At 44.9% G+C, this 25,087-nt stretch overlaps 2 protein-coding genes across 4 annotated transcripts in view; both read right to left on the bottom strand.

Annotated features, from left to right (window-relative positions):
• Positions 1-20,221, bottom strand: part of LOC121586777 (DENN domain-containing protein 3-like) — a 34,349-nt gene extending 14,128 nt beyond the window's left edge. Inside the window, exons 1-13 of one of the 3 annotated variants that reach the window (XM_045226428.1) lie at positions 20,154-20,221; positions 8,755-9,198; positions 6,694-6,991; positions 6,069-6,184; positions 5,428-5,558; positions 5,082-5,193; positions 4,731-4,850; positions 3,455-3,673; positions 3,018-3,029; positions 2,596-2,711; positions 1,277-1,432; positions 471-567; positions 225-328 (exon numbers count right to left, since the gene is read on the bottom strand). In XM_045226428.1, coding sequence (XP_045082363.1) covers positions 225-328; positions 471-567; positions 1,277-1,432; positions 2,596-2,711; positions 3,018-3,029; positions 3,455-3,673; positions 4,731-4,850; positions 5,082-5,193; positions 5,428-5,558; positions 6,069-6,184; positions 6,694-6,991; positions 8,755-8,835 — 1,562 coding nt within the window. In that variant the 5' untranslated portion in view covers positions 8,836-9,198; positions 20,154-20,221. Of the gene's footprint in view, positions 1-224; positions 329-470; positions 568-1,276; positions 1,433-2,595; positions 2,712-3,017; positions 3,030-3,454; positions 3,674-4,730; positions 4,851-5,081; positions 5,194-5,427; positions 5,559-6,068; positions 6,185-6,693; positions 6,992-8,754; positions 9,199-20,121 lie in introns of all 3 variants that reach the window. The other 2 variants (XM_045226427.1, XM_045226429.1) reach the window with 2 other exon arrangements.
• Positions 20,222-23,830: 3,609 nt separating this feature from the next.
• The window catches only part of LOC121586775 (solute carrier family 45 member 4), a 69,009-nt gene continuing 67,752 nt past the window's right edge, over positions 23,831-25,087 (bottom strand). The window contains exon 9 of the mRNA XM_045226426.1: positions 23,831-24,907. Within this exon, the coding sequence (XP_045082361.1) occupies positions 24,545-24,907 (363 nt within the window). The 3' untranslated portion in view covers positions 23,831-24,544. The remainder of the gene's footprint in view (positions 24,908-25,087) is intronic.

Raw genomic sequence — 25,087 nt, 5'->3', positions numbered from 1 at the left:
CTGGTCCTGAGTACCCAAACGGGTGCACATTTTTGTTTTTTCCGCAGCACTAACACACATGATTCTAGTAAAAGGATTGCTGATGAGTTGATTAGTTGAATCAACGATTTGAAACCAAATTAAAATCCTACTGAAACCCATTACATTTGCAATAATGGTCAAAATAAACTCTTTACTAGTTTAAAGGTAAAGATTTATGCTAAACTCTTGTCTTTCCTTCTCACCTGTAAGCTTCTGTCCGAGTACTCAGCTCCATGCGTGTGAACGCGTCCATCTTCCTGTTCAGACGATCCCGTAGGAATGAGTGGAAGATGTGTGTGTCCAACACCTGCAAAGAAGACAAAATACACTGCGTTCACTTTCAATTGGACAGGTAAAAAAAACAGGTATTGAAAAAAGTTAAATATGTCCTAAATATTGTAGGTTCAAACAGATTGATGTGTGTCTTACTGAATAGGTTTTAGTCGTACCTTCTTGAAAAATGGCTGGTCTGCTGGTTCTCTAGACCTGAGGAACTCTTCACTGTTGAAGACTCTGTGTTCGTAGTTGAGGTGATCGTGGACTTCTCTGCGGTGGCAGTGGTGGTGGTCGGGGTGAGGTGGGGGGTGGGAGTGGGGGTGATGGGAGTGGGGGTGAGGTTGAGAGTAATAATCACTGGATTAGCTTGCCTGTCCTGATATTGAACAGGAAATTACTGTGATTTTGCACAGGAAATTGCAGTTATATTGGTTTTAATAAAGCAGGATTTTGTTTCACGTTTCAACGTTTATTCGCAGCATGCACAGGATACAACAGGTGTAAAACAGTACAGGGAAATTCTTACCTTGGGAGATCTTTACAGCAATGCAGTGATAATAATATAGACAATCATTGAAAATAACAGAAAATAGAAAGGAAAAAATGCAGAAGTAGAATTTAATAGGATAACTAACAGTGTTGTTCAAATGTCTAAATAAATCAATATCCATTTGATAATCATCAAGCTTTGGTCCAATCAAATACGTATAACTAGATACTGTGTGCTCAATTTGAGTCTCAATTATCAAAGTAACATAAATAAATGTAAATTAGATTATAATATTGTAACAACTATGTAATAATATTATAATAATCATGTCAATGTTTTGTCCTAGTGAACGACAGTAAACGAAAACATAGTATAGCTGTCATGCTAATCTCGGTTAGCCCAGAACTCAAATGTAGCATAATTTGGTCAGATGCTCGGTACCATTTATGTTTCCGTAGTCTGTCCACAAGAGATGAGTTTCATGCTGACCTGAAGATGTTGACGATGAGTTCCAGAGTGATGTTCTGGATGTGTGTGTTGAGTTTCCTCTGCCACTGCCTCCTCTGGGCCCTCAGGTCGTTGACGTCTGTACTGGCCCCCAGGTGACACACCTCCAGGTCATAGTGCATCTGGAGACCCTCCGCCCTGCACAGACAGACAGACAGACAGACACACACACACACACAGACACACACAGACAGACAGACACACACAGACACACACAGACACAGACACACACAGACAGACAGACACACACAGACACACACAGACAGACACACACAGACAGACAGACACACACAGACACACACACACAGACACACAGACACACACAGACACACACACACAGACACACAGACACACACAGACACACACAGACAGACACACACAGACAGACAGACACACACAGACACACACACACAGACACACAGACACACACAGACAGACACACACAGACAGACAGACACACACAGACACACACAGACAGACACACACAGACAGACAGACACACACAGACACACACACACAGACACACAGACACACACAGACAGACACACACAGACAGACAGACACACACAGACACACACAGACAGACACACACAGACAGACAGACACACACAGACACACACACACAGACAGACACACACAGACAAACACACACAGACAGACACACACACACACACACACACAGACAGACAGACACACACAGACACACACAGACAGACACACACAGACAGACAGACACACACAGACACACACACACAGACACACAGACACACACAGACAGACACACACAGACAGACAGACACACACAGACACACACAGACAGACACACACAGACAGACAGACACACACAGACACACACACACAGACACACAGACACACACAGACAAACACACACAGACAGACACACACACACACACACACACAGAGAGACACACACGCATAAAACCCCCTTCCCCTATTTATAACAATCCATGTTGTTTCCAGAGCAACGGACAAATAGGACAGCAAACTAACTGGCTGCGTTTACGCACGCAGCCCAATTCTGATCTTTTGCCCAATTATTGGCAAAAAACCTGATCTGATTGGTCAAAAGACCAGAATTGGGCTGCGTGTGTAAACGTATCAACCGAGTGTCTTGTCCTCTAGGTCATATTCATTAGGCACCAAGCGAAAGAAAAGAGACTGAAACAGGGAGGGACAGCCTGATCTTGTCCAATAAGAAATGTTCATTTCCATTTTCCGTTGCAAAACATTTTGCTACGGCGTGCCCTAATGAACATGCCCCAGATCCTTTCCTGTCCTACCGTGTTAGAAAACACTCTCTAGCCGCCAGCGGGATGTCCGGCAGGTCAACCCCGCCGGACCAGGAAGACGACATGGTCCCATCATCAATATTAACCAGAATCAGATCATCTGTTTCCTGTAAGGCCAGGGGAAACAAAACCACACAGTAAAACACAACACTCTGTCCCTCTTAGAGAACACACTGTAATGGAGGAGAACAACGGACTAGGGTCGAGTCAGGAAGGTGAGCTCAAATTAACTGGACTTTCTGTTAACTTCTGTCCTGTATGTCAGTTAGGATATTGAACCACATAATCCTCTATACTGTGTAAAGCAAGTAGAAATGCTGATAAATGATAAAGCATGATAAATCTGTTTATTAAATAATAAATAAATCACTGATGCGAGGAACATTGACAGACAGTGCTGGTGCCATTCTTACCGTGGCTACCTCCTGTAGTGGTGCAGGTAGCAGCCCATGAGGTAAGATAACAGAAGAGAAGATGTACTTTATTGTCCATTAAAACGAAAATGTGTCTTTATGCACAACCCAAACCCCCGAAAAACACACACAAACCCAGTGGGGCTGGAAGCAATGGGTCAGCAGCAATGCAGCGCCCCTGGAGCAATCATATATTAAAAAGTGCCTTGCTCAAGGGCTCAGCGGCAGGCGATGGTACCCAGGATGATCACAGCAACCCTCCTTTTGCCCGGCTGACTCTGCACACGTCTGAGCTGGGATTCAAACCGGCAACCGCTTCTCTAACCACTAGGCTATCTTCCGCCACAGGTAGGGGTCATTATCACTATAACTGTCACTACCTGATCATGCTACAGTATTCTATTCTAGCATGGCTACATAGTGATATCCATCCTTACCGCGGCCACCTCTTCATAGTGGTCCAGGTGACAGCCCATGAGGTAGGCGGTGGGCGCCATGAGGAAGTCCAGCATCTGGCTTGAGAGGACGGGCACGAAGGGGTGCTGCCACACCAGGGGGTGGATGAAGTGCATCAGGCTCTCTGCCAGCAGGGTGAGCTGTGCCCAGTCACAGGACAACAGTACTACTCTCTGCTCTGTCAGCAGGCTGGTAATGATCTGATGAGATCCAGAAAGAAAGACAGACAGGCAGACAGACAGGCAGACAAGAGGTAACATGGATATCAGTCCTGGGTTCAAATACATGTGTATTTTATTATTTTTTATTTAAATACTTATTTTCGGTGTATTCAAGTATTTTCTATGAATGTGGCCCGAATCAACTACTTCTATTGAAAGCATTTTCTAATAATTTCCTATTTATAAGCCTACTATTTGAAAGTATTTTCAAATACTTATTTCCAAATACATTATTTCAAATGCCAAACAAACCTGGTTCAAATGCCTGGGAGTATTTAAGTATTTGTATAAATACTGTGTATTTGAGTATTTTCAAATACATGCTAATACTTTCCAAATGTATTTCCAAATATATTCCAATATTCAACTAGTTGTGTTTTTTCAAATAAAAAAAATATCTAAATACTTACTTCCAAATGACTTTGAAAGTACTTGAAATTGTCACGAATTCAGCCGAGGGTGCCCCTCCTCCTTGCTCGGGCAGGTTTCGGCGTTCGTCGTCACCGGCTTACTTACTAGCCACTACCGCTCCATTTATCATCACTCCATTTGTCTTGTCTTGTCAATCACACACACCTGGTTCTTATCCCCTCATTAGTCTGTGTATAAGTGTTCCCTCTGCCCCCTTGTCCTTTGTTAGTGATTGTTCATTGTGAGAGTGAGTAGCTTGGTTGAGCTACTCTTTCCTTGTATGTAGCCAAGGTGGATTTTTCCCTTGTGCTAGTTTCGTTTTGACGCTTGCTGCGCTTTATTCATGTACACTGAATAAACTCTGGATTTCTGTGTTTTACCTCCTGCGCCTGACTCCGTCATTCACACCTCATCACAGAAATCCCCTAAATCGTATTTGAACCCAGGTCTGATTGATATAGACATGTCTTTTACTATTCCAAACAGATGGACAGAAACATACTGTACATTTGCACATTATCACATTCCCACAGTCTTTTAGTCTCTCTAATTGCATTGAAAGAAAATATCATGTAGTGGGGGTTAGGCAGTTTTGTGGCAGTATAATCCGTGTGTCTGTACTCACTTGGAGGAGCTGTCGGGGTCTAAAGCAAAGGAAAGGCAGATGGAGGTCGAGGTCAACAGCCGGCCTGTCCTTATCCTCCCGGGAGGGAAGCACAATCTGGAGAGGCCTCAGACTAAAGACCTGGGACAGAACAGGCAGAGGAATACAGATAGTTAAACTATACTAGTTGAAAGTCAAACACTTAACAATACAACACACTACATAAACATACAATAGATTAAGGTTGGGCCCTTAGATTCTAAGTGGAGCAACGCTATTGGCAAAATGCCCATGCTTGTTACGGTTTATCCTTAACATGATATCCACTGTTAAATAATGCCCGTAAATCATAGAGGGAGACAATTGGCTCACCACATGCAGTTGCCCAGGTGGAGGTATGGGCACCAGCGACAGCTTGGCTGAAAACTCCTTCACCCTCTCCTCAAAGTCCCCCATCCAGCTGGGCTTGAGCTGGGTCAAGAGACTGAGCACACACCCATTAGAGGGACACCATACAGTAAAAACATGAACATACAGGTCAATAGGTGTCTAAGATGAGTTGGACTGATGCCTTTACAACGATGGCCGACATCTGGCATGTATTTATTGTGATAACATGTAGTCTACTGTTTTGTATTGTCGTTCGGTATTTACTTGAACACAAAGAAAGACCTTGAGGAGTAAAAGGATGGTGAGAGGATGGTGAATTTGTTCTCACCATGACAGGCAGTCCCTGAGAGCGTTGTAGTAAGGGTATTTAGAGATGACACAGATGCCGTATGCCGTGTAGAGACGGGACGACTTGGAGGACAACCGGTGGCCATTTTGGTGCCCACCATCCTGAGAGAACTGGGACGCAAGCAAACAACCAATCAGAGAGCAATGTTTTCCACATTGACCAATGACCTGATGTGGACAGTGAAATGACTATTCATGTGGCTGTAGACCGTGTTTCTATTCCATGTGTCCTTCTACATTCACATAGCAGCATGTGTCCTTCTACATTCACATAGCAGCAAGTGTCCTTCTACATTCACATAGCAGCATGTGTCCTTCTACATTCACAGAGCAGCATGTGTCCTTCTACATTCACAGAGCAGCATGTGTCCTTCTACATTCACATAGCAGCAAATGTAAAAGTCTACAAATGTACAAAAAAAACATGGGACTTAAAACATGGATCTAAAACATGGATCTAAAAAGGCCAATGTTTAAAAGACATCTTTGTTTTGCTGATGAACATGCTTATGTCCATCCAATCTTAAGCCCCTCTGTCTTCAAATGATAAACCATTCTGTATTCAAGAAGGTAAAGCATTCCAGTGAGCATGGATAAAGCTCAGCTGGTGAGCCGTCCCACCTGTATAGGCCTGTAGTACTGCACCACTACGGCATGTGTCCTGTTCCCCAAGACATCAGTAAACACCAGGTAATGGTACGAGTCTTCTCTCTGCTCGCTGGCAATCTGAAGACCCCCTGGCCAATGGAAGAAAGCAGACACAAGACCTCATTTAAGAGGAATTATAAACTGGGTGGTTCAAGTCCTGAATGCTGATTGGCCGACAGCCGTGGTATATCAGACCGTATACCACGGGTATGACAAAACATTTATTTTTACTGCTCTAATCACGTTTATAATAGCAATAAGGCACCTTGGGGGGGTTAGTGGTATATGGCCTATATACCACGGCTAAGGGCTGTGTACAGGCACTCTGCGTTGCGTCGTGCTTAAGAACAACCCTTAGCCGTGATATATTGGCCATATACCACACCCCCTCGTGCCTTATTGCTTAATCGCACGACACATACACCTTTGGTGGTGAAGATGACAAATCTGGAGTTCTGAACATGCTCCTTTAATCATTAATACGTAGTGCTATGGTGTAGTGTGTGTGTTGACCTAGTCTAGGTGTTAGGTAGTGTTTCACTGAGGATGGGTCTAGCCGAAATCAAAACGGCGACTTCTAGTCATCACGCTGTGTCACCTGGGAAGCAGAGCTGAGGCAGGGCGATGAGGTCCAGGTCCTTGGGGACACTGATGTCCTCTGTGGTGCCACCCCCTCCATCGATTCCCTTGGCTGCCTCTCCATTAGCCGTACAAGGCCTCTCCATCTTCTTCTTGATGAAGGAGCGCCTCCTCTGGACCCTGGTGAAGGCCGGGGCGTGACCCTGACCTTTGGTCTCACTACTCACACTCTCCTTGGTCACAAAGGGTGGGGCGTGCACCTGCAGTACCTCCACCTCCAACAGGGGGAGCTCTTTGATTTTGGCCTGCTGATGTGACTGGCAGGAAGGGGAAACAATGCATTATATCATATACAGGCCTACAGTTGGGAAAAAAAGTATTTAGTCAGCCACCAATTGTGCAAGTTCTCCCACTTAAAAAGATGAGAGAGGCCTGTAATTTTCATCATAGGTACACATCAACTATGACAGACAAATTGAGGGAAAAAAATCCAGAAAATCACATTGTAGGATTTTTAATGAATTTATTTGCAAATTATGGTGGAAAATAAGTATTTGGTCACCTACAAACAAGCAAGATTTCTGGCTCTCACAGACCTGTAACTTCTTCCTTAAGAGGCTCCTCTGTCCTCCACTCGTTACCTGTATTAATGGCACCTGTTTGAACTTGTTATCAGTATAAAAGACACCTGTCAACAGTCACTCTCCAAACTCCACTATGGCCAAGACCAAAGAGCTGTCAAAGGACACCAGAAACAAAATAGTAGACCTGCACCAGGCTGGGAAGACTGAATCTGCAATAGGTAAGCAGCTTGGTTTGAAGAAATCAACTGTGGGAGCAATTATTAGGAAATGGAAGACATACAAGACCACTGATAATCTCCCTAGATCTGGGGTTCCACGCAAGATCTCACCCCGTGGGGTCAAAATGATCACAAGAACGGTGAGCAAAAATCCCAGAACCACACGGGGGGACCTAGTGAATGACCTGCAGAGAGCTGGGACCAAAGTAACAAAGCCTACCGTCAGTAACACACTACGCCGCCAGGGACTCAAATCCTGCAGTGCCAGACGTGTCCCCCTGCTTAAGCCAGTACATGTCCAGGCCCGTCTGAAGTTTGCTAGAGTGCATTTGGATGATCCAGAAGAGGATTGGGAGAATGTCATATGGTCAGATGAAACCAAAATAGATATTTTTGGTAAAAACTCAACTCGTTGTGTTTGGAGGACAAAGAATGCTGAGTTGCATCCAAAGAACACCATACCTACTGTGAAGCATGGGGGTGGAAACATCATGCTTTGGGGCTGTTTTTCTGCAAAGGGACCAGGACGACTGATCCGTGTAAAGGAAAGAATGAATGGGGCCATGTATCGTGAGATTTTGAGTGAAAACCTCCTTCCATCAGCAAGGGCATTGAAGATGAAACGTGGCTGGGTCTTTCAGCATGACAATGATCCCAAACACACCGCCCGGGCAACGAAGGAGTGGCTTCGTAAGAAGCATTTCAAGGTCCTGGAGTGGCCTAGCCAGTCTCCAGATCTCAACCCCATAGAAAATCTTTGGAGGGAGTTGGAAGTCCGTGTTGCCCAGCGACAGCCCCAAAACATCACTGCTCTAGAGGAGATCTACATGGAGGAATGGGCCAAAATACCAGCAACAGTGTGTGAAAACCTTGTGAAGACTTACAGAAAACGTTTGACCTGTGTCATTGCCAACAAAGGGTATATAACAAAGTATTGAGAAACTTTTGTTATTGACCAAATACTTATTTTCCACCATAATTTGCAAATAAATTCATTAAAAATCCTACAATGTGATTTTCTGGAAAAAATTCTAATTTTGTCTGTCATTGTTGACGTGTACCTATGATGAAAATTACAGGCCTCTCTCATCTTTTTAAGTGGGAGAACTTGCACAATTGGTGGCTGACTAAATACTTTTTTCCCCCACTGTACATATGACGTGTATGACTATGTGTCATATGATTAATAGGATGTGGTGGTAGCCTAAGCCCACGAAAATCAATGTGTTGCAAAACCAACAGTGTATGTCCCCTTTTGATTGAGTCAGCTGTACCTACCTGATAGAGTTCCCTGAGTTTATCGCTGGCTGCTCCAACCACCACACAAGCCTCCAGCAGTCCAGAGGGAATATGTGCCATCAGAGACAACAGCAGAGCTGGCCGGACACCAACGATACACACACACACTGCCAGCTACAGCTGTCTGGCTACAGCATTGTCTTCTGTTCTGAGTCCAATAGGTGGCGTCACTCCTACGCAACACTCCTCCTGTACGATGTTAGTTCAACCAAGTGTGAACAGAGTCGCACTGTCTGACGTAAGACAATGGTGTCTGTCTACAGTCCATACATCCAGATTGGAGTCAGAATGATAGTTCTCCTGCTTCTCCTCCTCTTCTTCTTCCACCACTTTCTTCACCTCCACAGGACATGTCTGGATCAGAACCAACCACCTAAAGGAAAGGCCCATCTCAGTAGAATCATCCGGAACATGGCCTCAGGTCTAGGAAACGACAGACACAGACATTAGTCAGTTAGGTTGTCATTCTATAAGACACTAAGGTCTGAAAGAAGTCAGTATATAGGCCCTATAAACTAAGAGGCCTGCTTGCCTGGCCTGGTAATCACAACAAACACATTGTCATCCCACCAGATGTTGGGGCCTGATCACTCAGGCAGCTAACCACAAACCGATCATTAACATGTTTAACATGGATCCGAAGCCCAGGGGAGGAAATCAAGTATCCGTAGTTACCGTAAATTTGACAAAAAATAAAACAAAGTAAAAACCTGACGATTCACTTGGATAACTGCAAACCAGAAAGGTAAGATTTGAACCTCATATAAACCACGTACAACATGTTTTCTCCATAACCTATTACTTTTCCTGCATACTTTCCTCTGTTGTTGGCGATGGTAAAAAAAATAAAGTCAAGCAAAGATAGGGCTTCACTGATGTAGGTTCCAGAAAGGAGCTGGTCTGGAAGTGAAGATTTCTATGGAGATAAGAGTTTTTCCTCAGAATAAATAAGCAATGTTACACATTCCTACGTGGACTGTGTTCTGAAGCCTGAGATGGTGGTGTGGTGAATTACAATATGTCTGCATTATTCTGTCCACTTGAAGATGATGCCATGGATTTCTTCACATTTTATTGTGTTATAGTTTCTTCACATTTTATTGTGTTACAAAGTGGGATTAAAATGTATTTAATTGTCACTTTTTGTCAACAATCTGTCACGGTTCTCTAAGACCGAACCCAGAAGCAGACCAGGACAAGGTGAGTTGAACGAAGGTGAGTGTTTATTTACAGATTCAAAAGGATGCAGAATAATCCAGGAGACGGAGCGGGTGGCGGAGATGAGTAGGTGGAGGTGAAGTGGCAGATTAAATGATGGCACGGCAGGGGTTGGGTGAAGGTTCCGGGAGAATGACTGTAGACAGAAAAAAACGGAGGTAAGTACAAGGCAGGTCAACAAGGTGCAAAAACTACTAAACTAACGCTAGTACTCAGAGGCTGATACGCTGGCAAAACATACTGTTAATGGCTAACGATCCGGCAGGGAATGGATGTCAGGTCAGAGTTTAAGAAGGGGTGATGATCAGGACCAGGTGTGCCGAGGCTGATGAGAAGCAGGTGCGGGTAATCGAGAGATCACCCGCCTAGCAACGTCGCCCGGCAACCGGACAGGGTGCGTTCAGGAACCTTCGGGAAAACAGGAGATACCGAGCAGAAAAACGGCAACCCAGGCAGGAACAGACTCAGGACGCAGGGTTCATGACAGTACCCCCACTCCGATGAACGCCACCGGGCGGACTACCCGGAGCGCCAGGATGGAGGCGGTAGAAGTCACGAAGGAGGTCAGCATCAAGGATCTGACGCCGAGGAATCCAACTCCTCTCCTCAGGACCATACCCCTCCCAGTCCACGAGATACTGGAAACCCCGGCCCCGCCGTCTGGAATCCATGATGCGGCGCACCGTGTAGACAGGACCTCCTCCGATCATCCGAGGAGGAGGAGGGGGCAACAGAGGGCTGAGGAGAACAGGCTTGAGGCAGGAGACATGGAAGGTGGGATGGACTCTGAGCGTCCTAGGCAACTTGAGTTGAACCACAACCGGATTGATCACTCTCCACCACAAACGGACCAATGAACCTCGGCGACAGTTTCCTTGACTCAGTCCGCAGAGGGAGGTCCCGTGTAGCCAACCAGACCCTATCTCCGATGGCATAAGCAGGGGCTGGAATACGGCGACGATTCGCCTGGAGCTGATACCGGTCAGAAACTCGAAGGAGGGCCTTTCTGGCCCGATGCCAGGTCCGGTGGCAACGACGAATGTGGGCCTGGACAGAGGGAACCGAGAGATCCTTCTCCTGAGAAGGAAACAGGGGGGGTTGGTAGCCGTATAGGCACTGGAAGGGAGACATCCCAGTGGCAGAAGTAGGGAGAGTATTGTGGGCATACTCAACCCAAGGCAACTGAGAGACCCAAGAGGTGGGGTTGGAGGAAACAAGGCAGCGCAGCGTGGATTCCATCTTCTGGTTGGCTCTCTCCGCCTGTCCATTGGATTGGGGGTGAAATCCAGATGTGAGACTGACTGTAGCTCCAATGGCCAAACAGAAGGACTTCCAGACAGCAGAGGTGAACTGAGGACCACGGTCGGAAACTATGTCACTGGGCAATCCATGAACCCTGAAAACCTCCCTAACCAGGATCTTGGACGTCTCAGAGGCAGAGGGAAGCTTGGAGATGGGCACAAAGTGGGCGAACTTGCTGAATCTGTCCACAATAGTCAGAATGACCGTGTTCCCCTCAGAAGAGGGCAACCCAGTGACAAAGTCCAGGGCCAGATGCGACCATGGTCGCCGGGGGATAGGTAGGGGGTGAAGAAGTCCAGAGCTGGGCCGATTGGCACTCTTGTTCTGCGCACAAACTGGACAGGCAGCAACAAACCTCCGAGTATCTTCTCCCATGGCAGGCCACCAAAATCGTCAGCGTAGAAGCGCCATCGTCCGAGCCACGCCAGGGTGGCAAGCCATCTTGCTGGTGTGGGACCATTGGAGGACAGCCGAACGGACCGACTCAGGCACAAACAACCGACCGGGTGGACCGTTACCGGGGCCGGGCTGCGTCCGAAGGGCTGCCATAACCTCCTCCTCAATCCTCCACATAACGGCTCCTACGACAAGGTTCCGGGGAAGAATCGTCTCAGTCTTGGCCCCACTCTCCTCCGTCTTGGAGAACATCCGGGACAGAGATCCGCCTTGCCGTTCTTAGACCCGGTCGGAACGTCAAGGAAAAATTAAAGCGTCCAAAAAACAACGACCACCTGGCCTGACGGGAGTTGAGACGTTTAGCCGATTGCACGTAAGCAAGATTCTTGTGGTCAGTCCAGACAACAAACGGTTGCTCCGCCCACTCCAACCAGTGGCGCCACTCCTCCAAGGCAAGTTTCACTGCGAGAAGCTCCCGGTTACCCACATCGTAGTTCCTCTCCGCAGATGAAAGACGACGAGAGTAGTAGGCGCAGGGATGGAGTTTACCGTCAGTGGAGCATCGCTGGGACAGGATGGCGCCAACCCCCACATCAGACGCATCCACCTCAACGACAAACTGACGGGCAGTGTCAGGTTGAGAGAGAATCGGAGCGTTGGTGAATCGCCTCTTCAAATCCAGAAATGCTCGGTCCGCCTCAGGATTCCAACTGAAGGTTCTGGTACTAGAAGTCAGGGCAGTTAAAGGAGCGGCCACACGGCTGTAGTCACGGATAAATCTACAATAGAAATTCGCAAACCCCAGAAACCTCTGGAGCTGCAATCTCGTACCGGGCTGGGCCCAATCCAGAACCGCCCTAACCTTCTCTTGGTCCATCCTAATCTCTCCCCTGGAGATGATGTACCCGAGGAAGGATGTAGTGTGGGCGTGAAATTCACACTTCTCGGCCTTCACAAACAGGCGATTCTCCAACAATCGTTGCAGAACCTGCTTGACATGCTGGACGTGGCTGGAAGGCTCCTTAGAGAAGATAAGAATGTCATCCAGGTAAACGAACACAAAAAGACCGATCATATCTCTCAGGACATCATTCACCATACTCTGGAACACTGCTGGAGCATTGGTCAGTCCAAACGGCATCACCTGATACTCGAAATGACCCATCGGTGTATTGAAACCAGTCAACCACTCGTCACCCTCTCTGATCCGGACCAGATGATACGCATTGCGTAGGTCCAGCTTGGTGAACACCGTAGCACCCTGTAAGGAGTCGAAAGCAGAGCTCATCAAGGGCAGGGGATACTTGTTCTTGACCGTGATATCATTCAACCCCCGATAATCAATACAAGGTCGAAGAGAGCCATCCTTCTTACTCACAAAGAAGAATCCTGTCCCCAGGGGTGATGACGAGGGACGAATGAGACCAGCAGCAAGGGACTCCTTTATGTAGGTCTCCAAAGCTTCACGTTCAGGTCGGGAGATGCTGTATAACCGTCCCTTGGGAAAGACAGCTCCAGGGAACAGGTTTATGGCACAATCATATGGTCGGTGGGGAGGGAGTGACAGAGCCCTCTGCTTACTGAACACCTCCCCCAAATCGTGATATGTCTCGGGGACCAGGGACAAATCTGAGGTTAGCCTCAATGACCTGACTGGGAACAGAATGGGAACAGGCAGTCTTGAGGCAGTTAGCATTGCAATCAATGCTCCAACTAGTTACCTTGCCAGTCACCCAATCGAACGTGGGATTGTGTTCCTTCAGCCAGGGGTATCCAAGGACCAGAGGAACATGGGGAGAATGCAGAATGAAGAATGAGATAACCTCAGAATGATACCCTGACAACAGCATCTTCACCGGTTCAGTCCTCATCGTGATACGTGCCAGACTACTGCCGTTCAGAGTGGTAGCTTCAATGGCTTCCGGTAGTCGCTCCTTGGGAAGCCCCAGCTGTTCCACCACGTCGGCATCAATAAAGCTGCCATCGGCACCTGAATCGATGAAAGCGTTAATCGCTAAACTCTGATTCCTGTTCATGAGGGTAGCCGGGAAACGGGGTCTGACAGGGGTATTGAGAGGTTGAAACCAGCCGGGCAGTTTGACGGCCGCTGGGAACAAGTGGAGATGTAATGTCCCGAACTACCACAGTAGAGGCAGCGGTTGGTCTCACATCTATGTTGGCGCTCCTCCTTGGTTAACCCGTGCCGCCCCACTTGCATGGGTTCAGAATCTGGAGGCAGGACCTCTCCACTAATCCCGTGTGGGGGACAAAGATCGACGCGTTCTGGTCCACCTCCTGACCCGACTGGGAACCGAGAAGCTGATTGATTGGACGAGCCCCATTGCTTCTCCCTCCTTCTCTCTCGAACTCTGTTATCCACCCGAATAGACAAAGCGACCAAACTGTCCAGGTCACTAGGCTCCGGATAGGAGATCAGCTCATCCTTGAGTTGCTCCGACAACCCCTGATAAAAGGCCGCTTGCAGTGACTCTTCATTCCACCCACTCTCCACAGCCAATGTCCTGAATTCGATAACAAAGTCGGCAACTCTGCGAGCTCCTTGGTGAAGAGAAAACAGGCGTTTAGCTGCGTCCTTACCTCGGACAGGATGGTCAAACAGCTTCCTCATCTCTGCCGTGAACTCCTGGTATGAAGCCATGCAGGTGTCCTGTCGTTCCCATACGGCTGAAGCCCACTCCAGGGCTCTACCACGCAGCAATTCAATGACAAAGGCTATCCTAGCCTTGTCTGTGGCATAAGAGTGGGGCTGTAGATCGAACACTAATCCACACTGCATAAGAAAGGAACGGCATCTTCCCAAATCCCCCTCATATTTATCAGGCGTCGGAACCTTGGGCTCACGGAAGGGCACAGCTCCAGAAGCGGCAGGCGAGATGGGTGAAACCGGTGGTGGATTCTCCACCGGCAAACTGAGCTGAGCCTGGATCTTCGTCAGACTGGTAGAAAAGTTCAGAACTGACAACGCTATCTCCTGTAGCGCCGTGCTATGTTGTCCCAACATCTTCTCCTGATGGGTAATGACATGGCGAACAGAGTCCAGGTCCGCTGGGTTCATTTCTGGCCGGATCGTTCTGTCACGGGTTCTCTAAGACCGAACCCAGAAGCAGACCAGGACAAGGTGAGTTGAACGAAGGTGAGTGTTTATTTACAGATTCAAAAGGATGCAGAATAATCCAGGAGACGGAGCGGGTGGCGGAGATGAGTAGGTGGAGGTGAAGTGGCAGATTAAATGATGGCATGGCAGGGGTTGGGTGAAGGTTCCGGGAGAATGACTGTAGACAGAAAAAAACGGAGGTAAGTACAAGGCAGGTCAACAAGGTGCAAAAACAACTAAACTAACGCTAGTACTCAGAGGCTGATACGCTGGCAAAACATACTGTTAATGGCTAACGATCCGGCAGGGAATGGATGTCAGGTCAGAGTTTAAGAAGGGGTGATGATCAGGACCAGGTGTGCCGAGGCTGATGAGAAGCAGGTGCGGGTAATCGAGAGATCACCCGCCTAGCAACGTCGCCCGGCAACCGGACAGGGTGCGTTCAGGAACCTTCGGGAAAACATGAGATACCGAGCAGAAAAACGGCAACCCAGGCAGGAACAGACTCAGGACGCAGGGTTCATGACACAATCTTCACTAAATACTCTGTAATGTCAAAGTGGAAGATATATACAGTACCAGTCAAAAGTTTGGACACACCTACTCCTTTCTTTATTTTTACTATTTTCTACATTGTAGAATAATAGTGAAGACATTCAAACTATGAAATAACACATATAGAATCATGTGATCACCCAAAAAGTGTTAAACAAATCTAAATATATTTTATATTTGAGATTCTACAAAGTAGTCACCCTTTGCCTTGATGACAGCTTTGCACACTCTTGGCATTCTCTCAACCAGCTTCATGAGGTAGTGAACTGGAATGCATTTCAATTAACAGGTGTGCCTTGTTAAAATTTAATTTGTGGAATTTCTTTCCTTCTTAATGCGTTTGAGCCAATCAGTTGTGTTGTGATAAGGTAGGGGTGGTATACAGAAGATAGCCTTATTTGGTAAAAGACCAAGTCCATATTATGGCAAGAACAGCTCAAATAAGCAAAGAGAAACGACAGTCCATTGTTACTTTAAGACATGAAGGTCAGTCAATACTGAAAATGTCAAGAACATTGAAAGTTTCTTCAATTGCAGTCGCAAAAACCATCAAGCGCTATGATGAAACTGGCTCTCATGAGGACTGCCACAGGAAAGGAAGACCCAGAGTTACCTCTGCTGCAGAGGATACATTCATTAGAGTTAACTGCACCTCAGATTGCAGCCCAAATAAATGCTTCACAGAGTTCAAGTAACAGACACATCTCAACATCAACTGTTCAGAGGAGACTGCGTGAATCAGGCCTTCATGGTCAAATTGCTGCAAAGACACCAATAAGAAAGGACTCCAATAAGAAGAAGAGACTTGCTTGGGCCAAGAAACACAAGCAATGGACATTAGACCGGTGGAAATCTGTCCTTTGGTTCCAACCGCCGTGTCTTTGTGAGACGCAGAGTAGATAAATGGATGATCTCCGCATGTGTGGTTCCCACCGTGAAGCATGGAGGAGGAGGAGTGATGGTGTGGGGGTGCTTTGCTGATGACACTGTCTGTGATTTATTTAGAATTCAAGGCACACTTAACCAGCATGGCTATGACAGCATTTCTGCAGCAATACGCCATCCCATCTGGTTTGCGCTTAGTGGGACTATCATTTGTTTTTCAACAGGACAATGACCCAACACACCTCCAGGCTGTGTAAGGGCTATTTGACCAAGAAGGAGAGGGATGGAGTGCTGCATCAGATGACCTGGCCTCCACAATCCCCTGACCTCAACCCAATTGAGATGGTTTGGGATGAGTTGGACCGCAGAGTGAAGGAAAAGAAGCCAACAAGTGCTCAGCATATGTGGGAACTCCTTCAAGACTGTTGGAAAAGCATTCAAGGTTAAGCTGGTTGAAAGAATGCCAAGAGTTTTTTTTTTTTACTGTATACAGTGGGGAGAACAAGTATTTGATACACTGCCGATTTTGCAGGTTTTCCTACTTACAAAGCATGTAGAGGTCTGTAATTTTTATCATAGGTACACTTCAACGGTGAGAGACGGAATCTAAAACAAAAATCCAGAAAATCACATTGTATGATTTTTAAGTAATTCATTTGCATTTTATTGCATGACATAAGTATTTGATACATCAGAAAAGCAGAACTTAATATTTGATACAGAAACCTTTGTTTGCAATTACAGAGATCATACGTTTCCTGTAGGTCTTGACCAGGTTTGCACACACTGCAGCAGGGATTTTGGCCCACTCCTCCATACAGACCTTCTCCAGATCCTTCAGGTTTCGGTGCTGTCACTGGGCAATACGGACTTTCAGCTCCCTCCAAAGATTTTCTATTGGGTTCAGGTTTGGAGACTGGCTAGGCCACTCCAGGACCTTGAGATGCTTCTTACGGAGCCACTCCTTAGTTGCCCTGGCTGTGTGTTTCGGGTCGTTGTCATGCTGGAAGACAAAGCCACGATCCATCTTCAATGCTCTTACTGAGGGAAGGAGGTTGTTGGCCAAGATCTCGCGATACATGGCCCCATCCATCCTCCCCTCAATACAGTGCAGTCGTCCTGTCCCCTTTGCAGAAAAGCATCCCCAAAGAATGATGTTTCCACCTCCATGCTTCACGGTTGGGATGGTGTTCTTGGGGTTGTACACATCCTTCTTCTTCCTCCAAACACGGCGAGTGGAGTTTAGACCAAAAAGCTCTATTTTTGTCTCATCAGACCACATGACCTTCTCCCATTCCTCCTCTGGATCATCCAGATGGTCAATGGCAAACTTCAGACGGGCCTGGACATGCACTGGCTTGAGCAGGGGGACCTTGGGATGGCGTAGTGTGTTACTAATGGTTTTCTTTGAGACTGTGGTCCCAGCTCTCTTCAGGTCATTGACCAGGTCCTGCCGTGTAGTTCTGGGCTGATCCCTCACCTTCCTCATGATCATTGATGCCCCACGAGGTGAGATCTTGCATGGAGCCCCAGACCGAGGGTGATTGACCGTCATCTTGAACTTCTTCCATTTTCTAATAATTGCGCCAACTGTTGTTGCCTTCTCACCAAGCTGCTTGCCTATTGTCCTGTAGCCCATCCCAGCCTTGTGCAGGTCTACAATTTTATCCCTGATGTCCTTACATAGCTCTCTGGTCTTGGACATTGTGGAGAGGTTGGAGTCTGTTTGATTGAGTGTGTGGACAGGTGTCTTTTATACATGTAACGAGTTCAAACAGGTGCAGTTAATACAGGTAATGAGTGGAGAACAGGAGGGCTTCTTAAAGAAAAACTAATAGGTCTGTGAGAGCCGGAATTCTTACTGGTTGGTAGGTGATCAAATACTTATGTCATGCAATAAAATGCAAATGAATTACTTAAAAATCATACAATGTGATTTTCTGGATTTTTGTTTTATATTCCGTCTCTCACAGTTGAAGTGTACCTATGATAAAAATTACAGACCTCTACATGCTTTGTAAGTAGGAAAACCTGCAAAATCGGCAGTGTATCAAATACTTGTTCTCCCCACTGTATATATAATTCAGCCCCTTTGTTTAGGCAAGCCTAAATTAGTTCAGGAGTAAAATTAGGCTTAACAAATCACATAATAAGTTACATGGACTCATTCTGTGTGACATAATTGGGGTTGACATGATTTTTTAATGATTAACCCTTCCTCTGTCCCCCATTCATACAACATCAGTAAGGTCCTTCAGTCAAGTATTGAATTTCAAGCACCATTCAACTACAAAGAACAGGGAGCTTTTCGAAATCCTCATAAAGCAGGGCAGTGATTGGTAGATGGGTAATAATAACAATATGTTAGAATATTTATTCCACTTTGACAGAGTATTCTGTGTAGATTGTTGACGAAAAATTACAATTAAATTCATTTTAATCCCACTTTGTAACACAATAAAATGTGAAGATATCTGAGGGGTCTGAATACGTTTGCAAGCCACTAAGTATTGATGCCATAAGCATATCTCTGAAAAAAACGTACTTCTGGAAGTTATCATGAATCATTTAGTGAGATTTTTTTTTTTTTATACATTTTCAAAAGTTTCGGAACACCTGTTTTTGCTTTGTCATTATGGGGTATTGTGTGTAGATTGATGAGGAAAAAAACACTTTAATCAATTTTTGAAAAAGGCTGTAACATAACAAAATGTGGAAATAGACAAGGGGTCTGAATACTTTCCGAATGCACTGTATCATCCTGTCATAACTGCCATTTTGTCATAACAACTCATAGTCTTTATTTAACATGTAAATAATTATACTATTACTACTACTACTACTACTACTACTACTACTACTACTACTACTACTACTATTACTACTAAATATGACCTATTCGGTCAAAAAGTTGAATTCAAAAGATTAAAATACAAGACACTACAAACCAGCCCAGAGTAAGGATTGTGTGATTCATAAAGGCCAAGCAGTTTGCTTTTCTCCCTAAAAGGCACATCTGTTTCGTATCATCAGTGCAGCTGTAGTGGCGCTTCCAGTAGGCATATGAAATCCCTGCCCAACAGTTTGGTACCAGTGAGTAGCCTAACCTTGCGTAATGGAAAACCCTAGGAGTTAAGTTATTCTCTCTCAAAATCCACAGTTTAGGAAAAAAACATTTTGGGAAACTTCACAGTTCTGCCTGTATGAAACTATTCAAGGTGCAGTTTCAAAATAGCGATCCATCCAAATGTTACGATAACAAAGTGACTCCACAATAATGACCGAGCGAAAAGAATACAAATATACATAACACAACTATTCCAAAACATGCATCTTGTATACATAGAGAGGATGTTGACAAGTAAGACATATGCACTTTACTACACTACATGCATGACACCAAAGATGGGTCTTAAAATATGATTTTCTAGAAATAAACTACCCTATGAAGCCACGGACATCTAGTATGTACTCTGCTCTGGCAGAACCTTGTCTGAGTCCTTCTGGCCGGTAGTGTAACACTGTTACACTGGTCATTCCAGTTCTCAATCTCAGGTATGTCGCAGGTCTGTGCCTCATGGATCTTATTGATAGGGTGCTATTTATAGTCTAAAGACAGGTAGGCAGATATTTGTCCTAATCTATAAGCGCACTTAGATTTCTCATTTAAACTAAAGAACACAAGAGGAAAAGTGATGACATTTTAGGTAGGCGACAGCATCAGCCGTATTCAGTTTAGACACGGTCTTGACACTTTAAATTGCATTGTTGTGACAAGAGGGTTTGCATCTTAAATAAAAGTGGTCAGATTGTTTAAACCTGACTTACAGCTAGCTCTCTTATGACACGTTTAGAAAACACAAGACATCACCAACCTCTATTAAATCGGTTATTTTTCATCAGGTACCTTCGTTTGGTGAAATAAACTCCACACAGCGCGCCGCCGACCTGACCACTCCACTCACCGGATAAGACCAGAGCAGTGGAGCTAATGTCCAATTCCAACCGTTGCTGGCTCCATACAACTTCCTGGTAAAAAGGCGGCTCATAGCCTACACAGATTCAAAATTAGATTCAGGACTAATATGAATCAGACGCAGATAAGTAATTGAAATCAAATTAGTTCAACTGTATTGCGATTCAATTAAGATGTATATTGTAAGCTACAACTAGAATCATTTTACAAATAAGACCACTAGAAATGTATAGTACTGCAGTATGCAGTTAAATGCTACCATCCAGCGGCTGAGAGAAACATCCATGAAACGCAGAATACTTTTCAGTGGTGAGAAATGTAACACTAAAACAATACCACGAGGTGGCAACATTTTATAAGGGACTGTTGTCAACATTCGCAGACGAGTAGCCCTTTTTGTCCACAAGGTCTAAAGGTCTCATTTGTGTATTATGTCCAAGCCATAGTATTGCAGTCTGGTAGATTTCCAGTAATTTAAATTAATCAAATACACCCGTTGGGTTAGAAGTAGTATATGACCTATGTAGCCTATGCAAGCAACTGTTTCACCTTATCATAAACAAAACATGATCTTACAGAGTGTGGCTTTAATCGAAAGAGGAAGCTGTGGTTAGCTCACTCTGCCTGTCTATCAGCGTAGATGACCTGTGGTTTGCCCTCAGTGAGGGGCTCAAACTGAGGGGCCCCCGAGGTGGCGAGGGCTTGATTATTGTGGGACTGGAATGTGATGTCATTATTCCCTCTCCACCTTTTTATATGCCCTGACAAGTCATCATTAAAGTTTGGCGCCTAATGCACTGATAGCCTTTGTGTATTCTTCGTCTACGAGACCTTTGGTCAACTCCACGGCCTTACAGCACATTTTTTTTACATTGTAGTCATTTAGCAGACGCTCTTATCCAGAGCGACTTACAGTTAGTGAGTACATACATTCTTTTTTTTTTTCATACTGGCCCCCCGTGGGAATCGAACCCACAACCCTGCCGTTGCAAGCGCCATGCTCTACCAACTGAGCTACGCTGGCTTTACTCATATTGACCTAAAAACAAACCACCCTCTAACGTTAATATGACTTTATATTACACGTGTACAGTATTTCATAGATGATGCAGTTTATTATTATAGTTACATTGCTAATATTTCGTTTTCAAAAGGTAATGTATGAGAGTGCAGTACAATAATAAAGAGACAGATGCCCTTGAGTTTTTTTTAAAGGTGCATTCAATACAGTGTTCTTCCATAGTTCTACATATGAAGGCTCAAGCATATTTACAGAATGTATATACAGTCCATATAGAAATAAAATGCTAATACAAATAATCAGCTTTTTATAGCAGCAAAATAAACTAAAATAGTATTTACACTGACTGCAAATACTGTTTTTCCCATTCATTAAAATAAAATAGTATATGCAACTCCCATTGTCCTAAAATCCAATGATTTTATAAAAGTATCTTTAAAATAATGAGAGACTAATGATATTCTATCAAAAGAAAATAGGGAAATTTATTTAATTGAATTATCAAATTTAATTTTACTTATTCAAAAACACATTTCTGTCTGAAAAGTTAACAAATTAAATGTTGGTATTGCAGTGTGATCTCAATCTTAGAAAATAAAGTGAATTGTAAACCAGATGACACGCACAACCACGTGTTTCAAACACATTCCAGTCCTCCAATTACTGTAACATACCTCTCTTGCATTTGTTACAACTGTAAATATATCTCTGTATTTATATATTTCATATTTAAATAAAGTGAAAGCATCCATTTAACAAGAAAAGAGCTAAAAAAAATAAATATCCAGTTTCTTTTTTTTATTTTGCAAGAAGATTTTTCTTTTTCTTCAAACTTTAAGTTCTGTGCAATGTCAGACCCTCCGCCCATCACAAAACGACACATATTTTACATTCATGACTTTAACATTGTCATCTGATGGAATCAAGGAAACGCCAACTCCCAGCAGGCCTTTCAACATAGGCCACTATGTCAACATTCCAGAGTCAACAGCAAGAGGTTCAGGAAAACTATCATATACTTCCTTGCATCTTAGAAACACTCAAGTTGCACTTCAAGTATTCAACAAGGCATGGTTCTTCTCTTAAAAACCAAACCAATATTTATTTAGCTACGAGTACATGGTTGTTGTTTTTATTTTTCATACACTATAACTATGATACACATACATCCAGCCATGCATTATAAAAGTTCACCCGACCCCAGAGTCTTAACACTTCCACACTTGCTTACAGAGGCAGAAAACATTATTGCAACGATCGTCTGATTTGTCAAATACTTGATGCTCTCTGTTTGATTACACTTCAAGTTTGATTTGAATCTCCTCTTGACACTGAAAAGATTTCAGCTTATTGTTTTTCAGTTTGACACATAAATGAAGGTTAAATTACACTTTCACGAATCTACCTCTATTGATTAACATGTATCCTTAAACAGGCGACGACAGAGCGACGTACTCTGTAACTTCAACATAATAAACACGTAGTAGAAGGAAGCCATATCTCGTATACGGTAGGTATTCCTGTAGAAACACAGCCAACCTGGATATAGTTATTGGGTAGCCCCAGCTCTAGAGCACTAAGGCCCTGATCTGACCTCCTGGGGCCTGTAAAGCCATAACCAGCATGCTCAACGCAACAGACAGACCACAGCCATAATGAGTTCCACAGTGGAGCTCTACTCCCTCCACTAGTTTCCACCCTCAGCCCACCATGTCCTCTATACAAGAATGCAACTGAGCCCCCATTCCGGCTCAGGGTGCATGTAGGCCATGCAGAGCCAACATGGTGAGTTAACATTTAGCTAAGGCCGCTTCAGATAACAGCACAACTCGCAACACGGCCCAAACCATGCAGCAAACAGGTGTAAAATGTAAACGGACTACAAGTGAGAGGATAACTCTTCTATCAAGACCCATTACTTTGTTATCATTCTGTTAGAAAAATAAAACCAAGACCTATATGGTAGGAAAATAATCAACTTGAATTCCTGCACAGTTTAAGTTCTGCCTAAGTGCTCCTCCCCCAACCCTCCACCTTACCCCCCTCACCTCCAAGAGCAGGCACTCCCACATTTAACAAACATCTAGCTAGTATTAGAAACATACTCAAACAAAAGTCAACAGCTGAAATTGTGCAGCGAGTGACACGATCCATTAACAATGCAATTGAAACAAGACAAAGAAGAGAGCGAAATGAAGCTTGAAATCTGTTTCTTCTCTCTGAGACAGAAGAGCTTCCAAGCTCCTTACAGCACTCCTCAACTTCTGTCCTCCGTTTGGTATGCACTCCTTCGTAACTCCAATGCAGCATTGAGATTCTTCCTTAAAGTGTTTCTGTTCTGCATCAACGGTAATGCCCTTGTGATCTCAGAAGGATTTATTTTGAAAGGTGGAAAATAGAATCCTTAGTATAAATTACTAAAGAGGATAAAGATATCTTTGCGTAGATCAGCGTTTCCCAAACTCGGTCCTGGGCTCCCCCCCCGGGTACACGTTTTGTTTTTCGATCTAACGCTACACAGCTGATTCAAATAATCAAAGCTTGATGATGAGTTCATTATCTGAATCAGCTGTATAGTGCTAGGGCAAAAACCAAAACATGCACCCCTTCGGGTCCCCAGGACAGAGTTTGGGAAACAGGGGTGTCAAACTCATTCCAAAAGTCCAAAAGTAAAACATCAACCCTGTCAATGATACCGGGCCTGGCCCGTTTGGTGATAACAATGTCCTTCCTCAACATAATGTCAAAAATATATAGCGGAAAGTAAACTAAATAAACATGTTCAATCAAAAGACGCTCTTATCCAGAGAGCAATTTTCTGTATTTCCAAATGATTCACTAATTAGAAGAATATAATATTTCTCTCTGTCCTTTTCTTTATATTGACCCTTGAATGGAAGCGAGAGTAAAGTGCAGGTCTTTTTCCAGAGATCCCAGTTCAGCGCGTGAACGTCGGTCGGTCGCGTGTGCATCCACTGTCCCCTGATCAGTCCTGTTCAGTCGGACCGCCTGTTGGCCCTGAGAGGGAGAGACGGCTGTCCTCTCCTCGCCACACCATAGTCCTTAGACCGCGACGAGCGAGAGACAGGCCCCAAATTAAATGAAATACAAGTAAAAACAAAACCTTCAAACATCATGGCCCATGTGTGTCTTTGAGAAAGAGCAGGTTGGTCAAGCCCATGCCATCAGCAGATACGGTCGTAAAAAAGGGAATGTCGTTTTTTATTTTTTGTTGATGTCGTTGCATTGCTATGGTTACAGTAAGCTCCGACCTTTCCGGTTAATTGCCGATCACATCAAATCACAGAGAGGACTCGCACTCCACTTTACACGTAGTGGCGGCGGCACCTTTCTTGGTCAGTTTTAGAACACTGGGTTTCTCCGTGACGCGGTTATCGGACACAGGCCCTGTTAAAGCCTTCTGCTCGCCCTTGGCCTCCGCATCGCCGTGGCTTGGGTAGATAACCAGGAACCAGGCGGTGAGGAAACCCAGGAAGGAGCCACCGGACGCCACCATGGGGATGACCCGCACACTACCCGTGGCGTCCACTGCTGCGCCCAGCGCCGACGCCACCAGGATCTGGGAGATGTACACCTGGCACGACAGGATGGCACAGTCGATGCCGAAGCCCCGCTTGGAATTCCCCGGGCTGTGGTGGATGTACTGGGAGAGAGGGAGGTTAGAGGGAGAGAAGAGGCATGGTGTAAAAATAATTGCAAAGTTGTCATTGTAATATACAAGGTGTACCTGGTTAAATAAATGTTACATCATTTAAAACAATGTAGATATAGATATTATACCTGCGTATAACCCATTCTGGCATCCTCTAAAGGCATCTGGCAT

The sequence above is a fragment of the Coregonus clupeaformis genome, chromosome 17 (genome assembly GCF_020615455.1).
Source record: "Coregonus clupeaformis isolate EN_2021a chromosome 17, ASM2061545v1, whole genome shotgun sequence".
NCBI lineage: Eukaryota > Metazoa > Chordata > Actinopteri > Salmoniformes > Salmonidae > Coregonus > Coregonus clupeaformis.
The sequence above is the reverse complement of the archived record's forward strand: the minus strand, read 5'-3'. Positions and strand labels throughout refer to the sequence as shown.